A 25,740-nucleotide genomic window follows, 5' to 3' on the forward strand; every position below is an offset into this window, starting at 1 on the left:
TGGTGGATGTGTGAAGTATGGAAATAACTCTTATGGCACAATCAAAGGATATGGAATGATAACCAATGGAGACTTCTCGATTCGAAAAGTAGCTTATGTGGAAGGGTTGCAACATAACCTCATTAGTGTATCACAATTGGTTGTGGGAACTGGTTTGAAGGTTTCATTCGATGATGAGGGATCAGAAATTATTGAGAAGCAATCTAAAAGGGTTCTGTTGAAGTCTGAACGCAAGGGAGAGGTGTATCCTTTAAATCTCAACCCAATTCGAGGAAAACCAGCAATATGCCTGCTGTCAAAGGCGAACATTGATGAAAGCTGGTTGTGGCATCGACGCCTATCACACCTGAACTTCAAAGACATTAATAAGTTGGTGCTTGGTGATCATGTTTGAGGCCTTCCTCTTCTCAAGTTTGATAAGGAACACCTGTGTGCAGCGTGTGAGATAGGAAAACAAAGCAGAAAGAGCCATCCTACACGTATCAATACAAAGATTGTTGAAGCTCTTGAACTTCTGCATATTGACTTATGTGGACCTTCGGCTATCGAAAGCTTCGGTGGTAGTAAGTTCATTCTTGTCATAGTAGATGATTTTTCACGCTTCACCTGGGTTTTCTTTCTTAAACAGAAATCAGACCCAACTCCCAAGATGAAGACGTTCATCAAGCAAGTAGAAGTGCAGCTGCGAAAGCTGGTGAGGAATATTAGAAGCGACAATGGGCTTGAATTCAAGAATAAAGATTTTGAGGACTTTCTGGCTGAAAAGGGGATATCTCACAACTTCTCGCCCCCCTATACACTACAACATAATGGGATTGTTGAAAGGCGAAACTGTTCTTTATGTGAGGCAGCCCGAACCATGCTAAGCTTCGCTTCTCTTCCGCTATACTTCTGGGCTGATGCAGTTGCAACCGCGTGCTATACTCAGAACCGATCGTTACTCAACAAACGATTCTCCATCACTCCGTATGAAATTCTGAACAATCGAAAGCCCAACGTTAAATTTTTCCACGTGTTCGGTTCAAGGTGCTTCATTTTCAATTCCAAAGAGACCCGAAACAAGTTTGACGTCAAAGTCGATGAGGGAATTTTTCTTGGCTATTCACTCACTTCAAAGGCATATAGAGTTTTGAACAAACGTTCCAAACGTATTGAAGAGAAATACTATGTAACCTTTGATGACAACTACATGAAGAAAGTTCAAAGAAGCGAAAGTGCCTTGGGGGAAATATTTCCTGAGTCAGTACAAGTCTCGGTTCCAATTTCCAACCTGTTTGAAGAGTACATAAGGCTATTTGATGAACCAGAAAAGGCTGCACACTCAGAAGCGAAAGCAGCAGACAACAAAATCGACAATCTGACAAATATCATTGATGAAGCTGCAAAAGAAATGGAAAATGAACCTCCTAAACCGACTGAAGGTCAACCCTCAACTGACCCTCCAAACAACAGTTCAACGTTTAAGGGGGAGGGTTCATCTGCACCAAAGACAACCGGTATGTCTTTCGAGGGGGAGAATCCAACTCCATCCCCAACCCATAAAAGTCCAGACGAGGGGGAGCATCCAACTCCGATCCCACCCAATAATAGTCCAATCGAGGGGGAGAATCCAACTACAACAGAGGAAGAAAATTCTGAACCTGACAAGGGATACGCTTCGCCATTTGAGGAGGAGAAAGAGAATACAAATGACGAAGGTGATCAATCAAAACTTGAAGAAGAAGTAAATGCAGAGTTGGATCCAGCCTATGACCCAAATTACCCTCCTCTAATGAAATGGACTAAGGATCATCCCAAAGCACAAATAATCGGTGAATCATCTGAGCGGGTTCTAACACGTTCTCAATTGAAAGCGAAACAAACTGCATTATTCTCTAATGTTGAATTCTGTATGTTTAATTCGTTTGTATCCAAAGTCGAACCGAAGACGGTTAATGCTGCACTTGATCACGCTGATTGGGTACAAGCCATGCAAGATGAACTCCATGAGTTTGAACGTAATCGAGTTTGGAGGTTGATTCCCACTCCAAAGGATGCTTCAGTGGTCGGCTTAAAATGGGTCTTCAGGAATAAGTTGGACAAAGAGGGGAACGTTATACGCAATAAGGCTCGGTTAGTGGTAAAGGGATATTGCCAAGAAGAAGGGATAGATTATGAGGAGACCTTCGCTCCTGTAGCAAGGTTGGAATTAGTTAGAATCTTTTTGGCATATGCTGCTCATAAAAACTTCGAAGTTTTCCAAATGGATGTGAAATGTGCTTTCTTGAATGGAGAACTAGAAGAAACGGTCTATGTTGAGCAACCACCTGGGTTCGTGAATGAGAAATACCCTGATCACTGCTATGTGTTAGATAAAGATGTATATGGTCTGAAGCAAGCACCGAGGGCCTGGTATGAAACTTTAACTTGCTTTCTTAAAATGTCAAAATTCAAGCAAGGTACGGTTGACCCAACCTTCTTCCGAAAGAAAGAAGGCGAACATCTAATGATAGTTCAGATTTATGTCGATGACATCATCTTCGGCTCCACGAATCCTAGCTTAACGGCTGAATTCAGGAAGTTGATGGAGACTAAATTTGAAATGAGCGCAATGGGTCCGATTAATTTTTTCCTTGGTTTGACAATAAGACAGGGACCAGAAGGTATTTTTATCAACCAGGAGGCCTACACGAAGAACTTGCTGGGAAAGTTTGGTATGACGGGAGATCCAAAAGTGAAGGTTCCTATGGCGTTTGGCACAAAGTTAACACCGTCTTTGGAAAAACCTGCTGTTGACGTAACACTGTATCGTCAAATGATAGGGTCTCTTATGTATCTAACGGTTAGTAGACCAGACATTATGTTTTCTGTTTGTTATTGTGCCAGGTTTCAAGCTAATCCAAGAGAACCTCACATGGTGGCAGTGAAAAATATTTTTCGTTATCTGAAGCGAACCTCCTATCTCGGTCTTTGGTACCCGACTAGATCTGGATTTTTTGTTCAAGCCTTTTCTGACGCCGATCTTGGAGGATGTGGTCTGGACCGAAAGAGAACAACTGGTGGATGCCAATTCCTTGACGGTAAACTTGTTAGCTGGCAGTCCAAGAAGCAAACATGTGTGTCTCTTTCAACAGCTGAAGCTGAGTATATAGCTGCAGCATCCTGTACCTCTCAAGTGGTATGGATACAAAGCCAACTGAGGGACTACGGACTAAGCATGAAGAAAATACCTCTCTATTGTGACTCAGAAAGTGCGATAAGAATATGCCACAATCCAGTGCAACACTCAAAGACAAAGCATATTGCACTGAGATACCATTTCATCAAGGACCATGTAGTAGATGGGAACGTGGAAGTACATTTCGTTCGGTCCTCTGATCAACTGGCTGACATATTCACTAAAGTCTTACCAGAAGCAAGCTTCAATAAAATTTTACAAGGTTTGGGAATGATGGAAGCAGAGTCGGTACCGAACCCTCAAATCTCTCTCTAAAAATTAGACAAGCGAAATAGAGCGAACGCTCGGTCTATTTCGGTTCTGGATTTTTCGGGAACCGAAAAGAACCGAACGCTCGGTCTATTTCGGCTCCATAATTTTCGGGAACCGAAATGAACCGAACGCTCGGTCTATTTCGGCTCCGGAATTTTAAGGAACCGAAATGAACCGAACGCTCGGCTTATTTCGCTTCATTCTTTTAAGGTTTGGTTTCGGCTGTAAATTTTGTTTATTTTTTTTAAGTCTATTTCTTACTCTATTTTCTCTTTCATTTTTTATTATTAATTTTTTTAAGAGTATTTTGTGCTAATTGCTTTTGGTTTATTTTTCTGTTTTTATTATTTTTCAGAAAACTTCAAAAATCCAAAAATATTTTTTCTTTTATTTTTCTGTTTTTATTATTTTTCAGAAAACTTCAAAAATCCAAAAATATTTTTTCTTTTATTTTTGTGTTTTTATTATTTTTCAGAAAATTTCAAAACTCCAACAATATTTTTCTAAAAGTTTTTTTTGTTTTGTTTGTGTGGTTTGTTTGTTTGCTTGTTCTTTTTAATTAGGTCCCAAGTATTTCAGTGCAACATAATTTGGAGCTAAGGCAGGTATGATTCTTTTCATATGAACTAGTTAAGTGTCCCTAGAAGCATGCTGCTGCATATCGACCGAAGCCTCTAAGACTGAGAGCTAGGCCTTAATGATTCGATCTATACCTATCGTTTCTTCCCAATCAGGCTGTTAAAATCCACTCAAGTCAAGAGCTACCTTACTCTTCTCAAATGAGTTAAGAGTTTTCTGCTTTGTCACGTTTATATAGCAGAGGTACTTTCGGTTCCTTAACCACCCTCCTTACATTCTCCATCAACTTTCGGTTCACCATTGTAATCCTTGAGGCTCTCAGCTTTTACCACTAAGGTTTATGGTTGCATAAAATCTGTGTTTATGATCTTAGATATGTAAACCACGTGCTGAGTGAAACCCACAATCCAACACCAATAATGAATTGACGGTGAATCTTTATATTCAAGATCTTACTTGTTACCTAACACAATCTCATTTTATTTTTGAGTGGTCTTTTATGAAATTGTCTAACACCAAAGCATTTCTTCCCAAAAAGATCCAGTTTGGTTTTGTTTTTGAGATTTATATAACATCCTTAGTTACAACAAATTATATCCAACCTACTTGTTCAACAGACCACATCGGTCTCACAAGTACTTCATCCAACGTTCGGTCTTATGTTAAGAATCGACGTTCGGTTGAAGATAAGCCACCCTTAGCCTATTATTTAAAAAAAGCCTTTCGGTGTTTCTTTACAAGCACTCGATCGTATTGTTTCGGGAAACCACGCAAGCACTTCAAGTCTCTCTTGACTTTGAAGGAAGAGATTCTTGCCCGGAATCATCTGCTTTATGTCTTCTAACATACATCACTCACATCCTATACACATTTCGCTTTATTTCTTAATTTTTGGCACACTCTTGCACGAAAATACTTTGTGATTTTCCAACATTCTGGTTGTTGTTTCCTATGGCCTGTGTGAAGTTTCTTTTAGGCGTGAAAATGGATGTTATCATATCTGAAGCGAAGGTGAATTTGAAAAGACAATATGTGGATAAGATTTTGGGCGCGTGAATTTGAACGGTTCCTAAACCCACGCTTGATGACGTCTATCTGGGGAAACCAAACTGTCACATCGCGCTTTTTCAGGCGACGTTTCAGTGATCGTATCATCATCATGAAGATTCTTTCTCTCTCCTGGCAACGGTATATAAAGGGTTTCTCACACATATTGTACCTTCTTACCTTCTTCAAATTCTCTCAATACACAAGGCGATCTGCAACTGTTCATCTTCTTCCTTACCTCAACAATGGCGGATTCCTCATCTGTTCAAGATCAAACTGCTTCGTCCTCATTGCTCGTGATCAAACCCAATCAAAACATGATCATTCAACTGAACCCGTTTCCGTATGATTCGTACATGCTCCAAGTTGTTGAATGCCTCAAATACTCTCCACTGGTTATCGCACTCACACAGGTGGAATCTGTCCCAATGTCTCTTCTATCCCAAGTCTACTCTACTACAACCTATGATAAGAACAAGGAGAGGATCTACTTTCAAATCTTCTCGCACAAGGAATCAATTTCAAAAGGGCGATTCTGTTCCCTGTTAAAGCTTGTCGTCGATGCCTCTGTTATCTCTCCCGATTTCGTAACCACAACTCAACTGTTTACAATGCTCTACGAGATGGGATAAACTGATGTTCTTACCACCATGACGAAGGTTAAGAAATCATGTTTGCCGCCACAATGGAATGGATTGCTTACTCTTCTCAACAAAAGTTTAGCGGAGAGGGTTGCTGGGTCAGATGGTACCAGTAAGGGTTTTCTGACCATTCTCTATGGTCTCTACAATGGGATTAATCTCGACTATGGTTCGATTATTTGGTCACAAGTGGTGCAAAGTCTCAACACTTCAACGAGACACTCTGAAATTTCTTGTGGTCGCTTCTGGACCATCATCACGCGAAGGGCTATTGATTCTTTGCAGATTCCAGTAATGAAGGATGCCCTGGTCTCGTCTGTGGCTACCTTTCATACGAAGAAGATCATCTTCTCTGATGCCACAAAGTTCTCCCACAATGGTTCCATACCTGAGACGATGTACAGGTGTGTGTCAGCCGAAAGTAAGGTGATGGCTGATTACCGAAAGCTTCCTCCCAAAGGACCGAGAGTACTGACTCCTGAACAGCAAGCTGCTTTGGATGCTGTGGAGAAGCCAGCCAACCGAGGCAAAAGGGCAACTACCAAGAAAGTGACAACCGAAGGTCCTTCGTCTAAAGCTGCCAAGTATAAAAAGCGAAAGGCTGATAAAGGTGATTCTTCGGCTCCAAAGAAGATTAAGAAGATGGCAAAGAAATCCAAAAGTCCTTCTCCTTCAAGCTCAACCAATGATGAGGAGGATGAGGAAGAGGAAATTCAGCATCATGAATCACCAAGAGGTAACACACCTCCTCGTTCTCCAACTCCTACCGAACCTCTTAATGACAAGGTTCTAACACCTCCTCCATCTCCACCGAAAACCACTGTTCCAGTTTCGGTTGCTCCAATTCCACCACCTCCTACATCTCACACCACCACTTCTATTCCACCACCTCCCACATCTCAAACAACAACTTTTGTACCACCACCACCACCAGTTAGTACCATACCAATTTCTACAACTCCTTTACCACCTCCTATCATTTCCCAAGCAACTACCACCACTACAACCGAACCGACAGTTAACGTCAACGTATCTGATACGGGGGCGAATACTAAAACCGAACCTCCTGTTACTTCCAAACCTCTTTCACCCTCACCTTCAACTGATTCTGGTGATACTCTTAGTGGTGATAATGTTGAGTTTGACTCGACTTATTATAGTCCTTATCGGCTTCCAACAGATGAAGATGAAGAGGCTCCTGTCTCACGACAACAGTTGCAGAGTATTGATGAAAAGCTTGATCAATTGCTTGCCTCTAACAAGTCATACAACGATGTTGTGCTCAAAGCTTTTCTGGACACCGCTTTTGAGCAATATATTGGGGCCATTGACAAATCGATGAAGGCCGTTGAGGATTCCACTTCTTCTTGCAAGAAGGCCACTGCTGAAGTTGCAGAACTTGTTCACAGCTCTCAGATTTTTCTTGAATCACTCAAAGGACATGCTGATTCAAATGCAGCCAAAGTGAACGCTTCAATTGATTCCTTATCCAAGTCACTAAAAGAGGAGCAAGCTAAATTTGAGTCTGTTCGTTCTTCCATTCAAGCTGAGAACACTTCTCTACTTAGCTCAGTGACTTCTCATCTTCAAACACTCCAAGCTGATTTAGCAAAGGAGAGTGCATTAAAGGAAGATCTTGCACGTCAAGCCTCTACTATTGAAGTTCAGAAAGTGCAATTAGCTCAAGCTGAAAAGGAGATTTCATTGTTAAAGACAGAGCGAGTTGTTTTTCGGAGCTGTGCTGGGGATGTCTAGAATATGCTTACCAATCTTCTTAGTGCTCATGATCCAATACTTACTCTGACCATCAGGAATCATTTGACTTCCAAACTTCTTCCTGCCCTTGCTCTCTTACATGAAATGAAGGGTGTTTCGGAGAGATTCGTCCCTCCAAAACAAGGGGGAGAAGGTGCTCACACTACTCAACCGAAGGTCACAGTCAAAACCGAACCGAAGGGTAATGAAGCTTCAGGTTCTGGTAATAAAGATAAGAAAAAGGGATTGGATGATGATAGTGATGAAGAAGAGATAATTGCCGAGGCCCTGAAATGAAATAAAAGGGATAAGGAATTGGATGAAACCATTCGGGTTGCGAAGGAAGCTGAAGAAAGGGAGCGAAAGAACAAGGAAGAGCAAGATGCTATAAACTGTAAAAAGGCCTTGTTTCCTCTCTAGACAAGAGAAACGCTCATCAAAGAGGCAATAGAGTTTCCAAGCGTGTACTGGCTGGAACCTGTCGCTTCTTTTGATTGTGAAAATTCAAGGGACTCACAGTTCGATATGCCTATAACACGAAAGGCATTTACATTTCATTGCTTTGATTCGACTGTTCAAGTTCCCTTCCCTCATCCTAAAGTTGATCGCGAACTTATCGATTTTTATCTGAAGTTCGGTCAGCCTCAGTACCTGACATGGAGTGCACAAAAGATTACTACTGTCAAGGTGCTGAAACCTTCGCCTACCGGGAAGTTTATCAATGTTAGTTTCAAAATAACCAGAGGTTCAGCAAACTCGGTTTCGGTTATATCCCTGGCAGATCTTCCAAACTTGAATCCTCATGATTGGATCTTGTTGTTTAACATACTGCTCACCAATCCGAAAGAATATGAGCCGATCCTGGATCATCTAAAGAGGATGTTGGTCTCCTATATCCATGAAGTAGCTGTAATGGATCAGGAAATAGCTAAAGTTATGAATAAGAAACCCACTGTAAAGCCAACAACAAAACCTGGAGATGTGAATAAAATGAAGATGGGCCAAATTGATTCTACACATCTCACGGTGATGTTCACAAGAGGCGAAGCCAATAGATTTCTTTTCGCTCTTGTTGACAAACATCTGTTCTCAACGGACTGCTTAGAGCACATAATTAGTATCATCCATCGGTGCAAGCAGAACTCTGAGGCAGACAAGAAGAACTTCACGGACATGCTTCGGTGGTATATCACGTTTCGTCATACTCTTTTGGCCATCATACCGAAGGTGTTCAAGACTGTCAAGAAGTCTTCTATAGCTCAACCGAACTGAGCTTTCGGATCCATTGACGCAAAGGGGGAGATTGTTGGGTATGTTATGTTGCGTCATGGGCTTAGTATTGTATATCCGGATTGTGCCTGTCCATCCGTGATTATTATAGGGTTTAGCTATAAATAGTGCATGCATGTATGCCTTAGAAACTAACGTGATTATAATTATTATTGCTTTGTAACCCTAAAACACCTCTACAGTCGAAGTTCTTAATCGAGCTCTTCTGAGGTGTTAAAATTTAATCATTTGACATCAGTTAAACCATTCCTGTGTTCATCATTACATCTTTAATTGTTTTTCTGCTTAGAATCTATCGATCCTACTAGAACTTTGTTCTATCAGTTCTTCACCGAGCTCTTCTAAAGCTTTTGCGGAGAAGTATCCTTTACAGTAGCAGTTCTTCATCGAGCTCTTCTAAGGACTTGTTGTATCTCCGACTTCTAGTATTTTCTCGATCAAGTAGCGTTACGAATCGTAAAATTTGGGTTGTTACATGATAATTTTTGGTGGCTTATATCATTAGCTTATTTGAAGATCATTGTGACTTGGAGGGGGAGCTCTTCAAAGACAAGAAGTGATTTGGTTTCTTTGTTCTGAAATGGGTTTTTATGGCGGGTTTGGCTTTATTGAAGATCTTTGGGATTACATTCTAAAATGAAGTTTAAAGACATTACTTCAGTGCTTGGTTTATGTATCCTAGAGCCCGTTTTTGAAGACTATTGAAGAATCAAGATTCATGGATTACTTTAAATATTCCTCGTTGCGAGATCTTTTCTTATTTGCTAGATGTTTGTTTTGGAAGTTGAAGCATTGTCATCCATTCCATTCTTTGAGGGGGGAGATTGTAGGGTTTCAAAGTACTCCATGGATGATGGCAATGGGCCCCCTTGATGAAGTGTAGGTTAAAAGCCCAAGACTTGTCTTTTCCCTATAAATAGTCATGTATTATTCATAATTAGGGTTAAGAGTGAGACAAAATGTAGTCGCCACATTGTGAGGTTTCTTGTAGAGTTAGATTCTTATTCTTAAAGTGTAATATGTTCCTCATAATTGAATAAACCGAGTGATCATTCGACATATCTTCATATTTGTGTTTGTTCTAATTTTCCGCATCTTGATCATTAAATATCAATTAGGGTTTTAGTCCTAACATCAACCCATTATGAAGATCCAAAGTACGAATTATCTAGTTGATGGCGATATCACTGTTTATCCAGAAGAACTCAAGATGTTGATTATTGCTCTGAAACATTTAGTTTTATCAACTGCGATGTTTAGTTCGTTTGATGTTCCGATGTCTTGGTTGTCAATGGCTGGTTGCACTGCTTCCTACAGCAAAACGATGGACACAGTTACATTTAATCTGATCAATGACAAGAATTTTCGTCTGTCCAAGAAGCTTTTTGTTAAGATTCTTGAAATCCCTAATTCTCCACCTTTCTTTAAGGTCACTAATGAACAGGTGATCCACATGTTCAATGAGATGGGTTATCAACCCCCTCTTACCAAGATTAGTGAGTTCAAGAAATCATGCCTTCCTTGTATCTGGAATTTTTTGTTTGGAATCTATCTTAGATGTCTCACTGGTCGAAGTGTTGGCTTGGATAAAGGAAGACTGGAGGTATATGCTATAGTAGCTAGGATTTATTATGACCTAGCAGTGGATTATGCTACTCAGATGTGGAAAGAATTCTTGAAAATTATGGATAATACAAATGTTGTGGATAGGGTATCGTGTGCTAGATATTGGAGTTTGATTCTTCAATATGCATATGATAATGAAGGTATTCAGGTTCCTGATGATGAACCAAGGGCGGAGTTCGTGAAGTATCATTACCCAAAAGTCATTGAAATGTGTTTCCTTAAGTTGCTCGAATTCCAGATGGAATTCTCAAGAAGGTTGATCCATCGAATCCAGTGTTGCTAGCATACTTACAGACTTTTAACCCAAATGATGTAACTGGTGTTTTACTTCAACCTACTGAAGAAGGTTCTTCCAAGAAGTCACGAAAGTCAAAGAAGGTTGATGAAACTAGTCCTTCGAAACCAATTCAGGAGAAAAATGTGTCTAAGTCTCCAAAGAAAAAAGTTAGAGAGGGAGCGAAAGTTTTGAAGAAGTCAGCAAAGCCTAAGGATACCGAACAAATTGATCCTACAAAGCAGATTATTCCTATGAAATCTGGTGTGTTAAAGCGTCTTAAAAAGATGGCTCATCGGTCAAGAAAATCTCCTGAAAGGTCATCAAGTTTCTCACCCTCAATGATTCGAAAACCACATGTAACTTGAAAACGATTTGTTCTTCGTGAAATTCCTGTACCAGTTTGTCCATCCTCAAAGAAGCGAAGGGATGAGGATGTTGCCATGCATATTTCAAAGAAGACGAAGAAGACAAAATTGATCATTCAGTAAGATGAAGAAGACGAAGTTGTTCCTGATTCACCAATTAGTAATGTTACAAGTAGCTCTGTGAAAACTTCGACAGTGGACACATCTACTCTTCATGGTGGTTCCACAAAAGTATTGAATCCTACGCAGACTTCGGTCATAACACCCGAGGTTTCGTTAATCAAGCCATTTACTGGGGAGGTTCGAACCTCAGGCATTCTTACACACGTATCTAATACTGATGTAAATGTCAACATGGGTGAAGGAGTCTCAAACAACAAAAATCCAGTGTCTACTCAAGGTATTTTCAAAACCCAAATCATCACTACCAATACTTCTTTCCTACCGTTTGTCACCACTGTTTCTACAACCACACATTCACCAACTTTTGATCAAGTCATCAATCAACCTATCACTTCTCTCTTTTCATCTCAATAAAATGACCCACCCAAACCTGTAAATGATGATGACACTGATGATGGAGGATTTAGAGGATCGTTTGTTGATCTAGAATTTGATCCTAAAGAAGAAAATATTTCGGATCATATGCTTATGTCGGGGAAATAGTTCAAGATCTTGAAGAAAATATTTCGGATCAAAGCATTCGACACTGTTTTGATCTTTGTTCTTGTCATTTAATTTTCGTTATTTAATATGGAATCTATCGATCTTATTCATTGTTCTTACATTAACTATGTTGAATAAAAATGAAATTTTATAGAAAAATATGATGAAAATAAAAATTAAAGACATTTAGGCTAAAAATGTAAATTTAGTGAACGTTAGGTTCTTCCCTAGTTGTTAACTCAGTTTTATAACTTAGAACCATACATGTAAGTGGTTTGATGGAGAAGGATCATTTGAGAAATATTTTAAGTTGCTAGTAAGTTTCTAGTTATTATGGTGGTTAAATTGAAGTAATAGGATTTATAAGGGTTTAAAGTGACAAATTGTCAAAGGTATACACAATTGATTTCTTTTCTTCCCTCTGTGAGGAAGAGAATGGTGATTTTTCAAGGTTGAAGAAGATATAGAAGTATAGATTAAAGATTTGAAGCTAAGGAAACATTGTGAAGCTTGGAAGGTATACTCTCTTTCATCTTCTCTATAGAAATCGAAATAGAGTTTAGAGTCATCCCCAAATAAGAATCCTCAAGGTTAATACATTATTTGAGTGAGTTTTATTGTTAAATATATGGTCTTGAACATCAAAATAACACCATTTCGTCCATTAGAATGTTTGATTCCATCTCTAGTGATCGTGTTAGGGATTTGGAAACCTGATAAAGAGTTACACCAGTAGCTTAAAGAATTTGCAATTTAGCTTATAGTTGTATATTTTGAATTTAAACCCATGAAATCTATGCTAATTTTTTGATTTATAAGATCATGTGTTGATGGTGATTCCAAGGTTTCTATTAAAGTTGTGAGTATAATTGTATTCATTATTGAAATTTAATGTGGTAGTTTCAAGTCAAAGATAAGAGTAAATTACTGAAATCGTCCCTATGGTTTGGTCAAAATTTCACGTTTGGTCCCTAACTTTTCTTTTGCACTCGGATCGTTCCTATGGTTTGATTTTGGTGCGCTTTTCGTCCCTTACATACATAAAGTTAGGGACCAAATGTGCAAGTTTGACCAAACCATAGGGACGAAAAACGTAATAAAATCAAACCACGGGGACGATCCTAGTGCAAAATAAAAGTTAGGGACTAAACGTGCAATTTTGACCAAACCATAGGGACGATTTCAGTAATTTACTCCAAAGATAAACATGGATAATAATTGTTAAATTTCCAAATGAATCATTGGATTTAAATCTAAAACTTGTTTGAAGTTAAAAAAAAAACATTCAAAGGTTTTAAATGAACTCACAACTTCTATGAAGGAATTGAAACCTTACAACTCCATAATATACATTGAATCATGTTTCAGAGATTGGAATAATGGAATCTAGACTCCAAAATCCTACATGTAATCAATGTAACTTAAACTCAACCAAGGCAACATATTCAAAACATCAAACACTAAAATTACTCCTGATAAATCTTATATATAAATTTTTTTACAAGACAACTCTCTAAAAATAGTTAAAACTTAACATATATAAACTCAAGGATATATAATAATCATTATAAAAAAACATAAATGAAAGTATCATGCAAAATAGGATATGAGCTCAAAGAACTATGGACCCGTCTCAAACGTAAGCTTACATGGATCATGTAAAATTGCATTGCATATTACAAAACATGTAAATGCAAAAGTCAACACAATTTTTTCTAAAAACCACTTTCAATCATTATTTCTCAAACTTATTGGCACTTATACTTCACATATGACCATTCTAATGCATTATAATGATATTAAAAGATCAAATAAAGATTCAAGTCCTTCGTAATAAACACATAAACATGAATTTAATGTTTAATTAGGTTCTTAAAACTTCATTGACTACAATCTTAACTTCAACTCAATCCATTGTGTCATCTCTATAGATTTCTTCCAATTTAATGTACATTTATTGTTAGATACCTTGTTCTAATACATTTGGATATTTAGTCCACCAATTTCAAATAAAAGGAATCAATGAGTGATTTACCATTAATGAAGCTCCATGGCTCATTAAAAATCCATTTTCTTCAAATGAGGGGTACAAATCCTAATGACTTAAGACTTTTGTCACTCTTCCAACTTGTCATATTTGGTCCTTCAACATAAGAGCTAGTTTAATATTACCATAGTTGGACTAAAACTCTCTTAGTATTCCATATGTTACATTTCAAATATTAGCACTCTTTATTTATACAATTCTAACTTGTTTTGAACATTAAGTATAAAATTTAAGTCAAGGTGTTTATTAAATTGATATACTGGATAAGTTAGATACTATAATACATCTTTATAAACTTATGTGGAAGTAATATCTACATAACTTTAGTAACTATTGAACCAAGGTTATTTATCCACTCGATTTATTCTCACACAAAATTTTAAAAATAAAGAAGCAACAACAACACAACTTTTTCTTTGTGAGCGTCTAAACACAAAAAAGGAACCACTCAACATTATATTCACGTAGAAATACTATTAAATACACTAAAACACTTACACAAATTTGGTAGTTTGTAAATATTATTATACGATGTATTTCACGTTGCTATATTGTATACGTTAAATACTACAATATATATTTTTAAAATGCCATGCAAGTCATATTTCACATACATATAATTACCATTGAAGACATTATATATATATATATATATATATATATATATATATATATATATATATATATATATATATATGACTTATTTGCACTCCAAATTTTAAGTGTAATGGTGCGTCAACAATACTACCACAACAATATTTCTTTCCTAGACATGGACATTTCATACTAAGGGGATCCACTAAATCATAACAACACCAAAACATGGAGATAACTTAATACTAGGTACATACTACAATAAATTTATTTAAACTTTTATTTTTACAACAACAAAATTCCAATATTAAAATCCATTAATACACCAAAACCTAGAGATTCACTACAAGAATAAGGAGCTATGGCGACCACACCTATCCCGACGACGAAAGTCGTCGCTACAAGTAGGGCTATGTCGACGACTTGTCGTCGGTATAGATTTTGCCAACTTTGACCAAATTTGTTTGACCAGAAGATCTGTACCGACAACATGTCGTCGCCATAGATTCGGCGGGAACGACAAAATTATTCGCCGTCTTTTGAAAACCTGTGCCGACGACATGTCGTCGGGATAAGTTACAAAAAAGCTAATTTTCATTTATTTTTATTCATTGGTACTAATAATCAAAACGACGTAGTTTTTTGTAAGCTATGCCGACGACTCGTCGTCCGCAAGCCACGCGCGTGGCAATCCGTGTGAAATATTTATCCCGACGACATGTCGTCGCTACAGCTTTTTCACTTTTTTTTTGTTTTAGCAAAAGCAGGAACAACGTCGTTTATATAAACCCTATACCGACGACTTGTCGTCGGCGTAGGGGTTTACCCAAATAGAAGTCCAGTCCATCGTCGGCACCCATTTCTCTCTCGACGAAAATCACGATTGGGCACTCCTTCACCGGCGACGAGCAACAGTTAAATGAAAGTATCATGCAAAATAGGATATGAGCTCAAAGAACTATGGACCCGTCTCAAACGTAAGCTTACATGGATCATGTAAAATTGCATTGCATATTACAAAACATGTAAATGCAAAAGTCAACACAATTTTTTCTAAATACCACTTTCAATCATTATTTCTCAAACTTATTGGCACTTATACTTCACATATGACCATTCTAATGCATTATAATGATATTAAAAGATCAAATAAAGATTCAAGTCCTTCGTAATAAACACATAAACATGAATTTAATGTTTAATTAGGTTCTTAAAACTTCATTGACTACAATCTTAACTTCAACTCAATCAATTGTGTCATCTCTATAGATTTCTTCCAATTTAATGTACATTTATTGTTAGATACCTTGTTCTAATACATTTGGATATTTAGTCCACCAATTTCAAATAAAAGGAATCAATGAGTGATTTACCATTAATGAAGCTCCATGGCTCATTAAAAATTCATTTTCTTCAAATGAGGGGTACAAATCCTAATGACTTAAGACTTTTGTCACTCTTCCAACTTGTCATATTTGGTCCTTCAACATAAGAGCTAGTTTAATATTACCATAGTTGGACTAAAACTCTCTTAGTATTCCATATGTTACATTTCAAATATTAGCACTCTTTATTTATACAATTCTAACTTGTTTTGAACATTAAGTATAAAATTTAAGTCAAGGTGTTTATTAAATTGATATACTGGATAAGTTAGATACTATAATACATCTTTATAAACTTATGTGGAAGTAATATCTACATAACTTTAGTAACTATTGAACCAAGGTTATTTATCCACTCGATTTATTCTCACACAAAATTTTAAAAATAAAGAAGCAACAACAACACAACTTTTTCTTTGTGAGCGTCTAAACACAAAAAAGGAACCACTCAACATTATATTCACGTAGAAATACTATTAAATACACTAAAACACTTACACAAATTTGGTAGTTTGTAAATATTATTATACGATGTATTTCACGTTGCTATATTGTATACGTTAAATACTACAATATATATTTTTAAAATGCCATGCAAGTCATATTTCACATACATATAATTACCATTGAAGACATTATCCATATATATGACTTATTTGCACTTCAAATTTTAATTGTAATGGTGTGTCAATAATACTACCACAACAATATTTCTTTCATAGACATTGACATTTCATACTAAGGGGATCCACTAAATCATAACAACACCAAAACATGGAGATAACTTAATACTACGTACATACTACAATAAATTTTTTTACAATTTTTTTTATAACAACAAAATTCCAATATTAAAATCTATTAATACACCAAAAGCTAGAGATACACTACAAGAATAAGGAGCTATGGCGACGACACCTATCCCGACGACGAAAGTCGTCACTACAAGTAGGGCTATGCCGACGACTTGTCGTTGGTATAAATTTTGCCAACTTTCACCAAATTTGTTTGACCAGAAGATCTGTACCGACAACATGTCGTCGCCATAGATTCGGCGGGAACGACAAAATAATTCGCTGTCTTTTGAAAACCTGTGCCGACGACATGTCGTCGGGATAAGTTACAAAAAAGCTAATTTTCATTTATTTTTATTCATTGGTACTAATAATCAAAACGACGTAGTTTTTTGTAAGCTATGCCGACGACTCGTCGTCCGCAAGCCACGCGCGTGGCGATCCGTGTGAAATATCTATCCCGACGACATGTCGTCGCTGCAGTTTTTTCACTTTTTTTTTGTTTTAGCAAAAGCAGGGACGACGTCGTTTATGTAAACCCTATACCGACGACTTGTCGTCGGCATAGGGGTTTACCCAAACAGAAGTCCAGTCCATCGTTCATTTGCAGCAGAAGACGACACCCATTTCTCTCTCGACGAAAATCGCGATTGGGCACTCCTTCACCGGCGACGAGCAACATGTATACTCTTGGTCAACCTTTATACTCCGAATTTGTTGTTTGATAGTGTCTGTTGAAGCTTTTTACCCCGAATTTGGGGTTTTTTTTTTGTGGTTACAGCTGTTCACCATCGGCCACCGTTCACCACCGTCCGTCGTTCACCACCTTCGGCCTTCCCCACTGGCAACTTCACTCTCCTTCCAACTTTTCTCCTTCACCACCACAGCAAGTAAGAATTTGGGGTTTTTCTCGTTTTTTGTCTTTTTTGATTTTGTGTATTTCCAGTGACCACCAGCCATCATTTCCTTGTTTTCTTGATATATATATATATATATATATATATATATATATATATATATATATATATATATATATATATATATATATATGTGTGTGTGTGTGTGTGTGTTTGTGTGTGTGTGTGTAATCTGGAGTTGCTCAACTGATTACTTTCAGGTACGCTTATAATTTCCACTCATAATAAACAATATTGAAGTCTTGAAAAATGCTGCTTTGGTGGATGATTCATCAGTCTCTCAATCGATGTTCATGATAGTTTGATATGGAGAATAATAGCTTTAGGTGCAAATGAGATGTGTTTACCTGTTATTCTCATAACTTCTGATAGGTAATATTCCATATATTTATTCTTTTTGGCTAAAATAACTTAAAATCATATACAATGTTGAAATTCACCACAATTTTGCAGCTGTTGTTATTCATATGCAACTTACACAGATTTTTGGTTTCCTGATAGTTTCATTTCACGTGAGGTAACTTAATCCCGTATTTGATATTTTGTTTCTTTTTTCTAATTATGAAAATTTGAACCATATAAAACATTAAAGATTGTTACTTTTTCCCTTTTCATTCAATATAAAAGATATTTGGATGGAGCTCCACAAAAAGCCAAAGTATATAAACCTTTGGTTCTAAATGCCTTTAAATTTTGAAGATCTTATACATTTTGTTTATTTAAATTTCTAGTGGGATTTGATTGTTGAGATGCTTGGGCCAAATCCACGTACATTCGAGGACATTATAGATGCGTATATAGCACATTTGCAAATAAGTTTTATGCTTCAGAATTTCATAGATTCAAAAATAATCCAAGACAAATTTCTAGTTTTTCTAATTTGTTAGAAATTTATGTCAATTCTTCTCCCTCTTTACAGGTTACTCTTGTCAATCATAAAGCACTGTCAATCCTGCAAAAGTTTGCTCTTGATGCTCAAAAGGGCAAAATCCTCAAAGATAAATTATGATTTGGTGCCCCTTGGAAACACCCACCATGTAAAGATGACCCTTACCTGCGTTTAGAATGGGCAAAGCTTCAACTAATGGATTTCATCTAATGTTTAGTCGGTGTCGAGTTTGGGGTATATTTGTCTTTTTCTTGTTTTAGTTGTTCTCGTTGTGAAGATTCCAACCACCACCATTTCCTAGTTTTCTATTCAACTTCAACAAGAAGTACCTCTCAACAAATTGTCGAGCCCGAGAGAATGGAAGAAGAAGGAGAAGAAGAAGAAGATGATGATGATAATAATGGTTGATGTTTTGTATTATTTTGAATGATGTTAAGTACTTATTGTAATATTAGACCTAAATTTGATGTTTTGAATTTGAACAATGGTAGTTAGTTATTGTATCTCAATTGATATATGTTGTAAACTGTTTGGATTTGTTAAAAATGTAGGAATGAAAATGTACATAATCTGTAAAAACAAAAAAAAAAAAAAAAAAACACCCAGTACCTATCCCAACGACTTGTCGTCGCGACAGGTAATTAATAAAACTTTATTTTTTTTTTCAAAAATATTCTCGACGAAACCTGTACCGACGACTATTTTGACCTATCCCAACAAGCCTATGCCGACGACTCAATACCGACGAAATGTCGTCGGTATACCCTATGCCGACGACATGTCGCCTGCAGAGGGTAAGAAGTTGTCGTCTAGATAGGGTTTAATGTTGTAGTGATAAAATAACTTATCCGTCTATTTAGTTTATTTGTACTCCAAACGTTAAAGCCAAATGGGTAACGAAACCACTAGAAACATTACTTTTGTTGTCGTGGACATTCAAAACCCAAAAGAGGATCCACTTGGCATTATACCCTTCATGCAAAATAACACCAAAACAAGGGGTTAAATCTGTAATTTACCCATATAATTGTTAGATTTATTTGATAACAACACAAGATTATCTGTATAAGATATATATACGGGACCACCAGATACTTGCTTTTCTCCGCCGCGTGTATATATAAACCCAAAAAGGGATCCTCCCTCCACACCATTTCCTTCACGGCGGCGTTGCATGTCCCCTCCTTCCTCCACCTGAAATCGCGTCGCCGACAAAGATTCAACGGAGAACTCAACCATGTCTCTCGTGCCAACATTTCTCCAGCAATGCCCCATCATCGGTGGCGGTTTCACTCAATCGTCATTTCTTTCTTCTACTAAAGTTTCCGTCAAATTCACCATCTCATGTTGCACCGTCCCATCTCCGATGACCCATGTTAACGGAAATGTAGATACGACATCTACCGAGAGGAGTGAGATTAGGCTAGGTTTGCCAAGTAAAGGTCGAATGGCTACTGATACGCTGAATCTCTTCAACGTATACTCTCAATCTCTTCATAAATTATGTTTTTTGTTTTGAATTTAGTGTTTTTTCTGTCTGCATGTAAGTTTTTTGTGTTTTTTTGCAGAATTGTCAATTATCTGTGAGGCATCTGAACCCTAGACAATACGTTGGAGACATTCCACAGGTTACAATATCTATTGAAGCTTGCATTAGTACAATCTAGTTAATGTTTTCAAGAACTTTTCGATTTAAATTTTTTTACAATGTCGATTCGCAGCTAGAAAATCTAGAAGTGTGGTTTCAGCGGCCAAAAGACATTGTACGAAAACTGGTTTCAGGAGATCTAGACATTGGCATTGTTGGTCTTGACACAGTTAGCGAATATGGAGAGGTATATAACACACTGTAACCTTGAAAGGAACAACATGCAGCCTCCTCTCTTTATGTATTTCTGTTTAACTATGTGATACATCTTATTTTGCACTTATTCTGGACAGTTTTGTTACTTGAGAAACAATTTTAAATGAATATATTCCCTACAGATCTGTAAAGTCATTCTAATATAATAGTAATGCATTTGCACAATTCATCATAGCTACCATTTCAGTAGCTTAATTAACATAGAAGTCACTTCAATAGTAATATATAACTTAATGTTAAAAACCCTAACATGCTTCTGAAATTTCACATAATCTTGCTTCATTTTTAGTCTCTGGAGTTGTTTCCAACTATGAGGTATGGATAAAGTGGTAGAACGGTAACGATCTATGCCCATATAATGTTTTGTATATATAAAGACCCTCTTGTTTATAAGTGATACATAACAAATGACTTCAAAAACAAATGACTCTTTATTCACGAACCATTTTAAAGTAAAATTGTAAATAACCACTTTACAGAAAATGAAAATAATAACATGATTACTAACTTAAACTGAACATAATATTGAAAAAAGTTCAAATAATAATATTTTGTAGATTTAAAAAGTAATATTAGTAGGTTGGTGATTCATGAAGAGGAAGAAACAATTAAAAAAGTACCTTGAGAAGGAGAAAAACATGCAACAAATGGGATCTTCAAAATTTGGAGAGAAACATGGTCAATTGTGTTATAAATTTGGAATTTAGGGTAAAGGTTAGTCCAGTTAAAAAGGCAACCTTTCCCACTTGGCTCATTAAGCCAAGTTTTATTTATTAAGTAAAAAAGAAACACTCATATATTTTGTATGATCGGATCTTCACATATTATGCTCATTAGGTAAAAAAGAAAGACTAAGTGATCCCAAGTAAAAAAGAAACACATAGTTACTACATGCAATCTCTGATTAATTAATAAATGTGTCTTTTGGTCTATGTGTATTGATTGTTTCTACAGGGTAATGAAGATCTAATCATTGTTCATGATGCACTCGCATATGGAGAATGCCGTTTATCTCTTGCTGTAAATCAGCCTTTTCTATATATATAATAAACTGCCTTAATAACATTAACTGATCATTTAAATTTCAAAACTATATATTTGACATCTTTTCTTCATTTTTTAGGTTCCAAAACATGGGATCTTCGAGGACATCAATTCTATTGAGGAGCTAGCACAAATGCCTCATTGGACTGCTGAGAAGCCTCTACGAGTTGCTACTGGTTTTACTCATGTAATACTGAAGTTGTCTTTTTATTAGTTTCACCTAGTTAAAAGTTCAAGTTGGTATTTACATTAATTGTTATTTTTTTTCTCTTGGCAGTTAAGTCCAAAATTTCTGAAAGAAAATGGTATTCACCATGTCTCCTTTTCAACTGCTGATGGAGCACTGGAGGCAGCTCCTGCTGTGAGTCTTCCTAACTCTGACTTCTGTCAGGGATTACTCCCATGGATTTAGGGTTTATTGGAAGAAATCATAAAGTAGCTTGCTGATTTGGTTATTATAGCATCCTAGCTACTTTCATTCCTTCTTATTACAACATTCTACTTTGAAAATTTTACCCACTTATAGCAATGTCATCCAAAGACAAAGCAATTTTCACATGTATAACTGGGTAGATGTTTCAAAGTATCATGTCCTACTAAGAAAAAAAGTTAAAGTGTAATAATGTTATAATCGGGTAAATTTTTGAAAGTAATGCTTTAACATGAAAAAAAAAAATGAAAAACATGTATGTTGTAAATTTGACCTTCTTTTGCATAGCCTCTAGCTAGGTGCTCATTTAATTTTGTTCTTGATGTTAAAAAACCTTGAAAAAAAACGAAAATATAATGATGTAATAGAAGGAAATGAATGTAGGCTGCTATAATACACATTGTATTGTTCTAATGTCCATGCATTTTCATTTGCTTAGATGGGAATTGCGGATGTTATTGTGGATCTTGTTAGTAGTGGAGCCACATTGAAGGAAAACAATATGAAAGAAATTGAAGGTGGAGTGCTATTAAGAAGTCAGGTGAAGTTTTCACTCCAAAATTATAATAAGCTTACTTTTCGTATCTTTTGAATTTTCTGATTTATCTGAATAACATATTTTCAGGCGGTCATGGTTGCTAGCAAGAAGTCGTTGCTCCAGCGTAAAGGTTTGCTAGACATAACCCATGAAATGCTTGAACGATTTGAGGCTCATATAAGGGCACTTGATCAATATACAGTAAGTATATCTGTGTTTGTTTATTGTCTTTTATAATATAAATTTTTAAATTTGAAATTGATAAGTATTATTCAAATAGTTGAGAATCCTCGCCCCTCCCCCACCATCACAACTATACACATACAAACACACAAATATTGACATTTTAGCAAATAGTAGATATAGAAAATTTATGGTGTACAAATTTTAAAATTGCCATTTTTATGTAAGTGAAGAGTATTAATTCAAAAGTCAAAGGTATATATGGTTTGGTTAGATGGAATCGCCGGTAGAGGTGTTGGAATGAAACGTGGATCATTTTTGAAGGAATGTGATTCCATCCGTTTTGTTAATTTTGATGATATGATTTTTTTTTCTATATATATTCACAATATTAATTAAATTTGAATTTTGTCCATCATGGGTATGCTTGAATTCTTTATAATTTTGTCCTTCCTAGCTTCTTGCTAGCTGTTTTGGCAATATATTTTTCTCTCTTGCTGTCCAATTTTTTTATTATTTATTTATTTATTTATTTTTGAATTTTAGAAGTAATTAGAAAATATATTTTTTATTGTAATTATTTGGTTTTTAAAGATCTCATATTATGCTGAACTTTTTTGCTTTTAAAAAATAATTTTTTTTTGTTATAACTTATAATCATATATATATTATGTAAAATATAATTATGTCACTTATTCCATTATCTTGTTTATTACATTACAATTTCAAGATCATCCTTGTTGCATTCCATATACAATCAAACACTATCCATCCTTCACAAAAAAATGCAGTACTTATGATTTAGGGTTGTTTTAGAAAAACCCTAGATTTGAAATCAATGCAATACTTCTGTGTTTTGGAAAAACCCTAGATTTGAAATCAATATGTAATACTTAGTGTTTTGGAAAAACCCTATTATTTTACTTTTTTATCTCCTTGTAATTATTACTTGAAGTCAATACGTCTATATTGGTTGTGTCTGGAAAACCCTACATATTGTATGGTAAGTTTCTAAAAATTCATTACTTTTTCATCCCTAGTAATTATTACTTGAAATCCTGCTATGCATTTTGGGTTGTCTCTGAAAAATTAACCCTACATTTCCGTTTTTGGCAAGTCTCTAAAACCTGCTTTATTTTTCTTTTGTATCTCCTTGTAATTGTTACTTGAAATCAGCAAATTTGATCGTGGTCCTCGATTTTTTTATCCTTATTATGGGCCATTTTGAACCATTAATTAATAGTGAAATACATTATCTGATCATATGACAAATTAAAAGTTGCAATTTTTTGAGATAGAGGTAGCTAGTATTTTTTTGGTGTAGGGAAGTGTACATTGCTACTTTACTTTCCTCATGTCCATTAAATATAATACATATCAGGTAGTGGCTAACATGAGGGGATACAACGAAAAGGAAATAGCTGAGAGACTTCTGACTCTACCATTATTATCTGGCCTTCAGGTAAAATTTTCTCCTCGAATGTTTAAGTACTAAATGCAAGAAATAGTAATGTATTTTCATTATCTATACATCATAGCATCCTACATTCATTTTTTTTATTAAAATATTGTACTCAATTTTCTTTTTCATATCAAGGCATTGTACTCAAAAAACCAACCCGATTATAGCATTGTACTGTCAGAATTTTTTGTTAGGACATTCTACTTCAGTGAAAATTACTTTTTATTTGGATGGTATTGCTATAATCGGGTGATTTTTTGTTGTGACATGAGGAAATGAAAGTAGGATGTGATAATAAACAAATCAATGAAAGTTGCTGCTTATTCTTGCATTAGCTAACAAACTTACAACCAAATGTGTTTTTTGTATATTTTTCAGGGTCCAACTGTAAGTCCAGTTTTTGGGTTCACAAATTATTATGCTATAGTCATTTGTGTACCCAAAAAATTGCTGTACAAATCAGTTCAGCAGCTAAGAGCGGTAAGTAACCCTAATCCTGTTACATGTATTTATATGCATATCTTTTCTATTATTATGAATAGATTATAATTTGATAAAGGCATGTTGTCTCGATAAATATTGTTTAAAAGATATTTGAGAAAATAAAGGTCATAAAAAAATAAAAAGGAAAATTTGTGAAAAGTTAGATCTTAAAGTGAGAGTTTGCTTTTCCTTAATTCCTTCATAAGTTTTTCTTTTTTGTATCAAGTAAAAGGGAGACACTGATATATAGCTTATTGGAAAACTGTGTAGATTGGAGGCAGTGGAGTTTTGGTGTCCCCTTTGACCTACATTTTTGATGAAGAAACTCCGAGATGGCGTGAGCTTCTCTTAAAGCTTGAGCTTTAAGTTGAAACAAACACTTACTGTTTGTAATAAAATGAGTTGGTTTGTAGGTTTCTGTTAAGGAGTAATTTGCTCATGTTGTATCTTAATAATGTGTTCCCTTCGGGATGTTGTTTGCAGTTTCTTTATCGTGTTATGTACTTTTGGTGCAAAAGTATTGTGTTTCCTTCAAGATGTTGTATCTTTATAAACGTGTTTCCTTCAGGATGTTGTATCTTAATAATATGTTTCCCTTGAGGTTGTTTGTAATTTTCTTGTTGGATTTTTTTGCATGGAATTTGGAATGTGTCAAATGATTTGGATTTAGATAAATTTTGATTTTGCAGGATTTAAATGCTATTGTATATATGTTTGGTTGAGATTATATATAGTATATATATGTTACAATCTTGTTTGTGTTGCAAAGAATTTAGATAGTATATCTATGTTGAGAGACAAATGACCTTACATTGTTTTCTTAAAAAAAATTATATACTTTATATTAATAGTTTACAAATAATTATAAAAATGATTTAAACTTTATTTAAATAAAAGTCAACAATCAAAGCAAACAAAAAAAAAACACATACATATATACCTACACTGCTACGTACACATGTGTGTATATACGTAATACAATCCAAATTTCTCCTCTTTGCTCACATCTACAGTCGAGAAACAGACAGGTTGCATGAAATAAAACAGAGTCTTATCTCTCTCTCTCTCTCTCTCTCTCTCTCTCTCACACACACACACACACACACACACACACATCGATGAAACACTATCATCGCAAAAGAAACAAAACGCAGAAGCAATAACACCTTCCCTCATCACCTTTGTGGCCGGCAAAACAGAACAAGAAGAAAGAAATAAAACATGCTCACAGGCTCAAGTTGACAAAGATATAGGAGAGTGAAGGCTGAGAAAAAGAGCTTGGATCGTGAGACGTAGAGAGGCAGAGGGGGACTATGTAAGGGCATAAAGGTAAAATACAAATCTGATCTCTATCCCAAAGTATTTGGATTTTAAAAAGATACGAAATAAGAGGGT

At 35.8% G+C, this 25,740-nt stretch overlaps 1 protein-coding gene across 2 annotated transcripts; it reads left to right on the forward strand.

The window, feature by feature from the left end:
* The first annotated feature begins 19,460 nt into the window (after positions 1-19,460).
* On the forward strand, positions 19,461-24,727 carry LOC145125749 (ATP phosphoribosyltransferase 1, chloroplastic-like). 2 transcript variants are annotated; one of them, XM_079061168.1, is made up of 11 exons: positions 19,461-19,818; positions 19,910-19,969; positions 20,063-20,176; positions 21,160-21,225; positions 21,329-21,436; positions 21,527-21,610; positions 22,119-22,220; positions 22,305-22,418; positions 23,782-23,862; positions 24,241-24,342; positions 24,616-24,727. In XM_079061168.1, exons 1-11 carry the CDS (start codon positions 19,579-19,581, stop codon positions 24,709-24,711), a joined length of 1,167 nt encoding a protein of 388 aa, XP_078917294.1. In that variant the 5' UTR covers positions 19,461-19,578; the 3' UTR covers positions 24,712-24,727. The 2 variants fall into 2 exon arrangements, with proteins under 2 accessions (XP_078917294.1, XP_078917295.1); XM_079061169.1 differs by lacking the exon at positions 21,160-21,225.
* Positions 24,728-25,740: the final 1,013 nt, after the last annotated feature.

Source organism: Lactuca virosa, chromosome 7 (assembly GCF_052849685.1).
Source record: "Lactuca virosa cultivar CGN04683 chromosome 7, Lactuca_virosa_CGN04683_v6, whole genome shotgun sequence".
NCBI lineage: Eukaryota > Viridiplantae > Streptophyta > Magnoliopsida > Asterales > Asteraceae > Lactuca > Lactuca virosa.

Coding starts and splice junctions, on each gene's coding strand:
- LOC145125749 (XM_079061168.1), top strand. CDS start 19,579: ATGTCTCTCGTGCCAACATTTCTCCAGCAATGCCCCATCATCGGTGGC. Junction 19,819..19,909: donor ATACGCTGAATCTCTTCAAC/GTATACTCTCAA, acceptor GTTTTTTTGCAG/AATTGTCAATTATCTGTGAG. Junction 21,437..21,526: donor TTGCTACTGGTTTTACTCAT/GTAATACTGAAG, acceptor TTCTCTTGGCAG/TTAAGTCCAAAATTTCTGAA.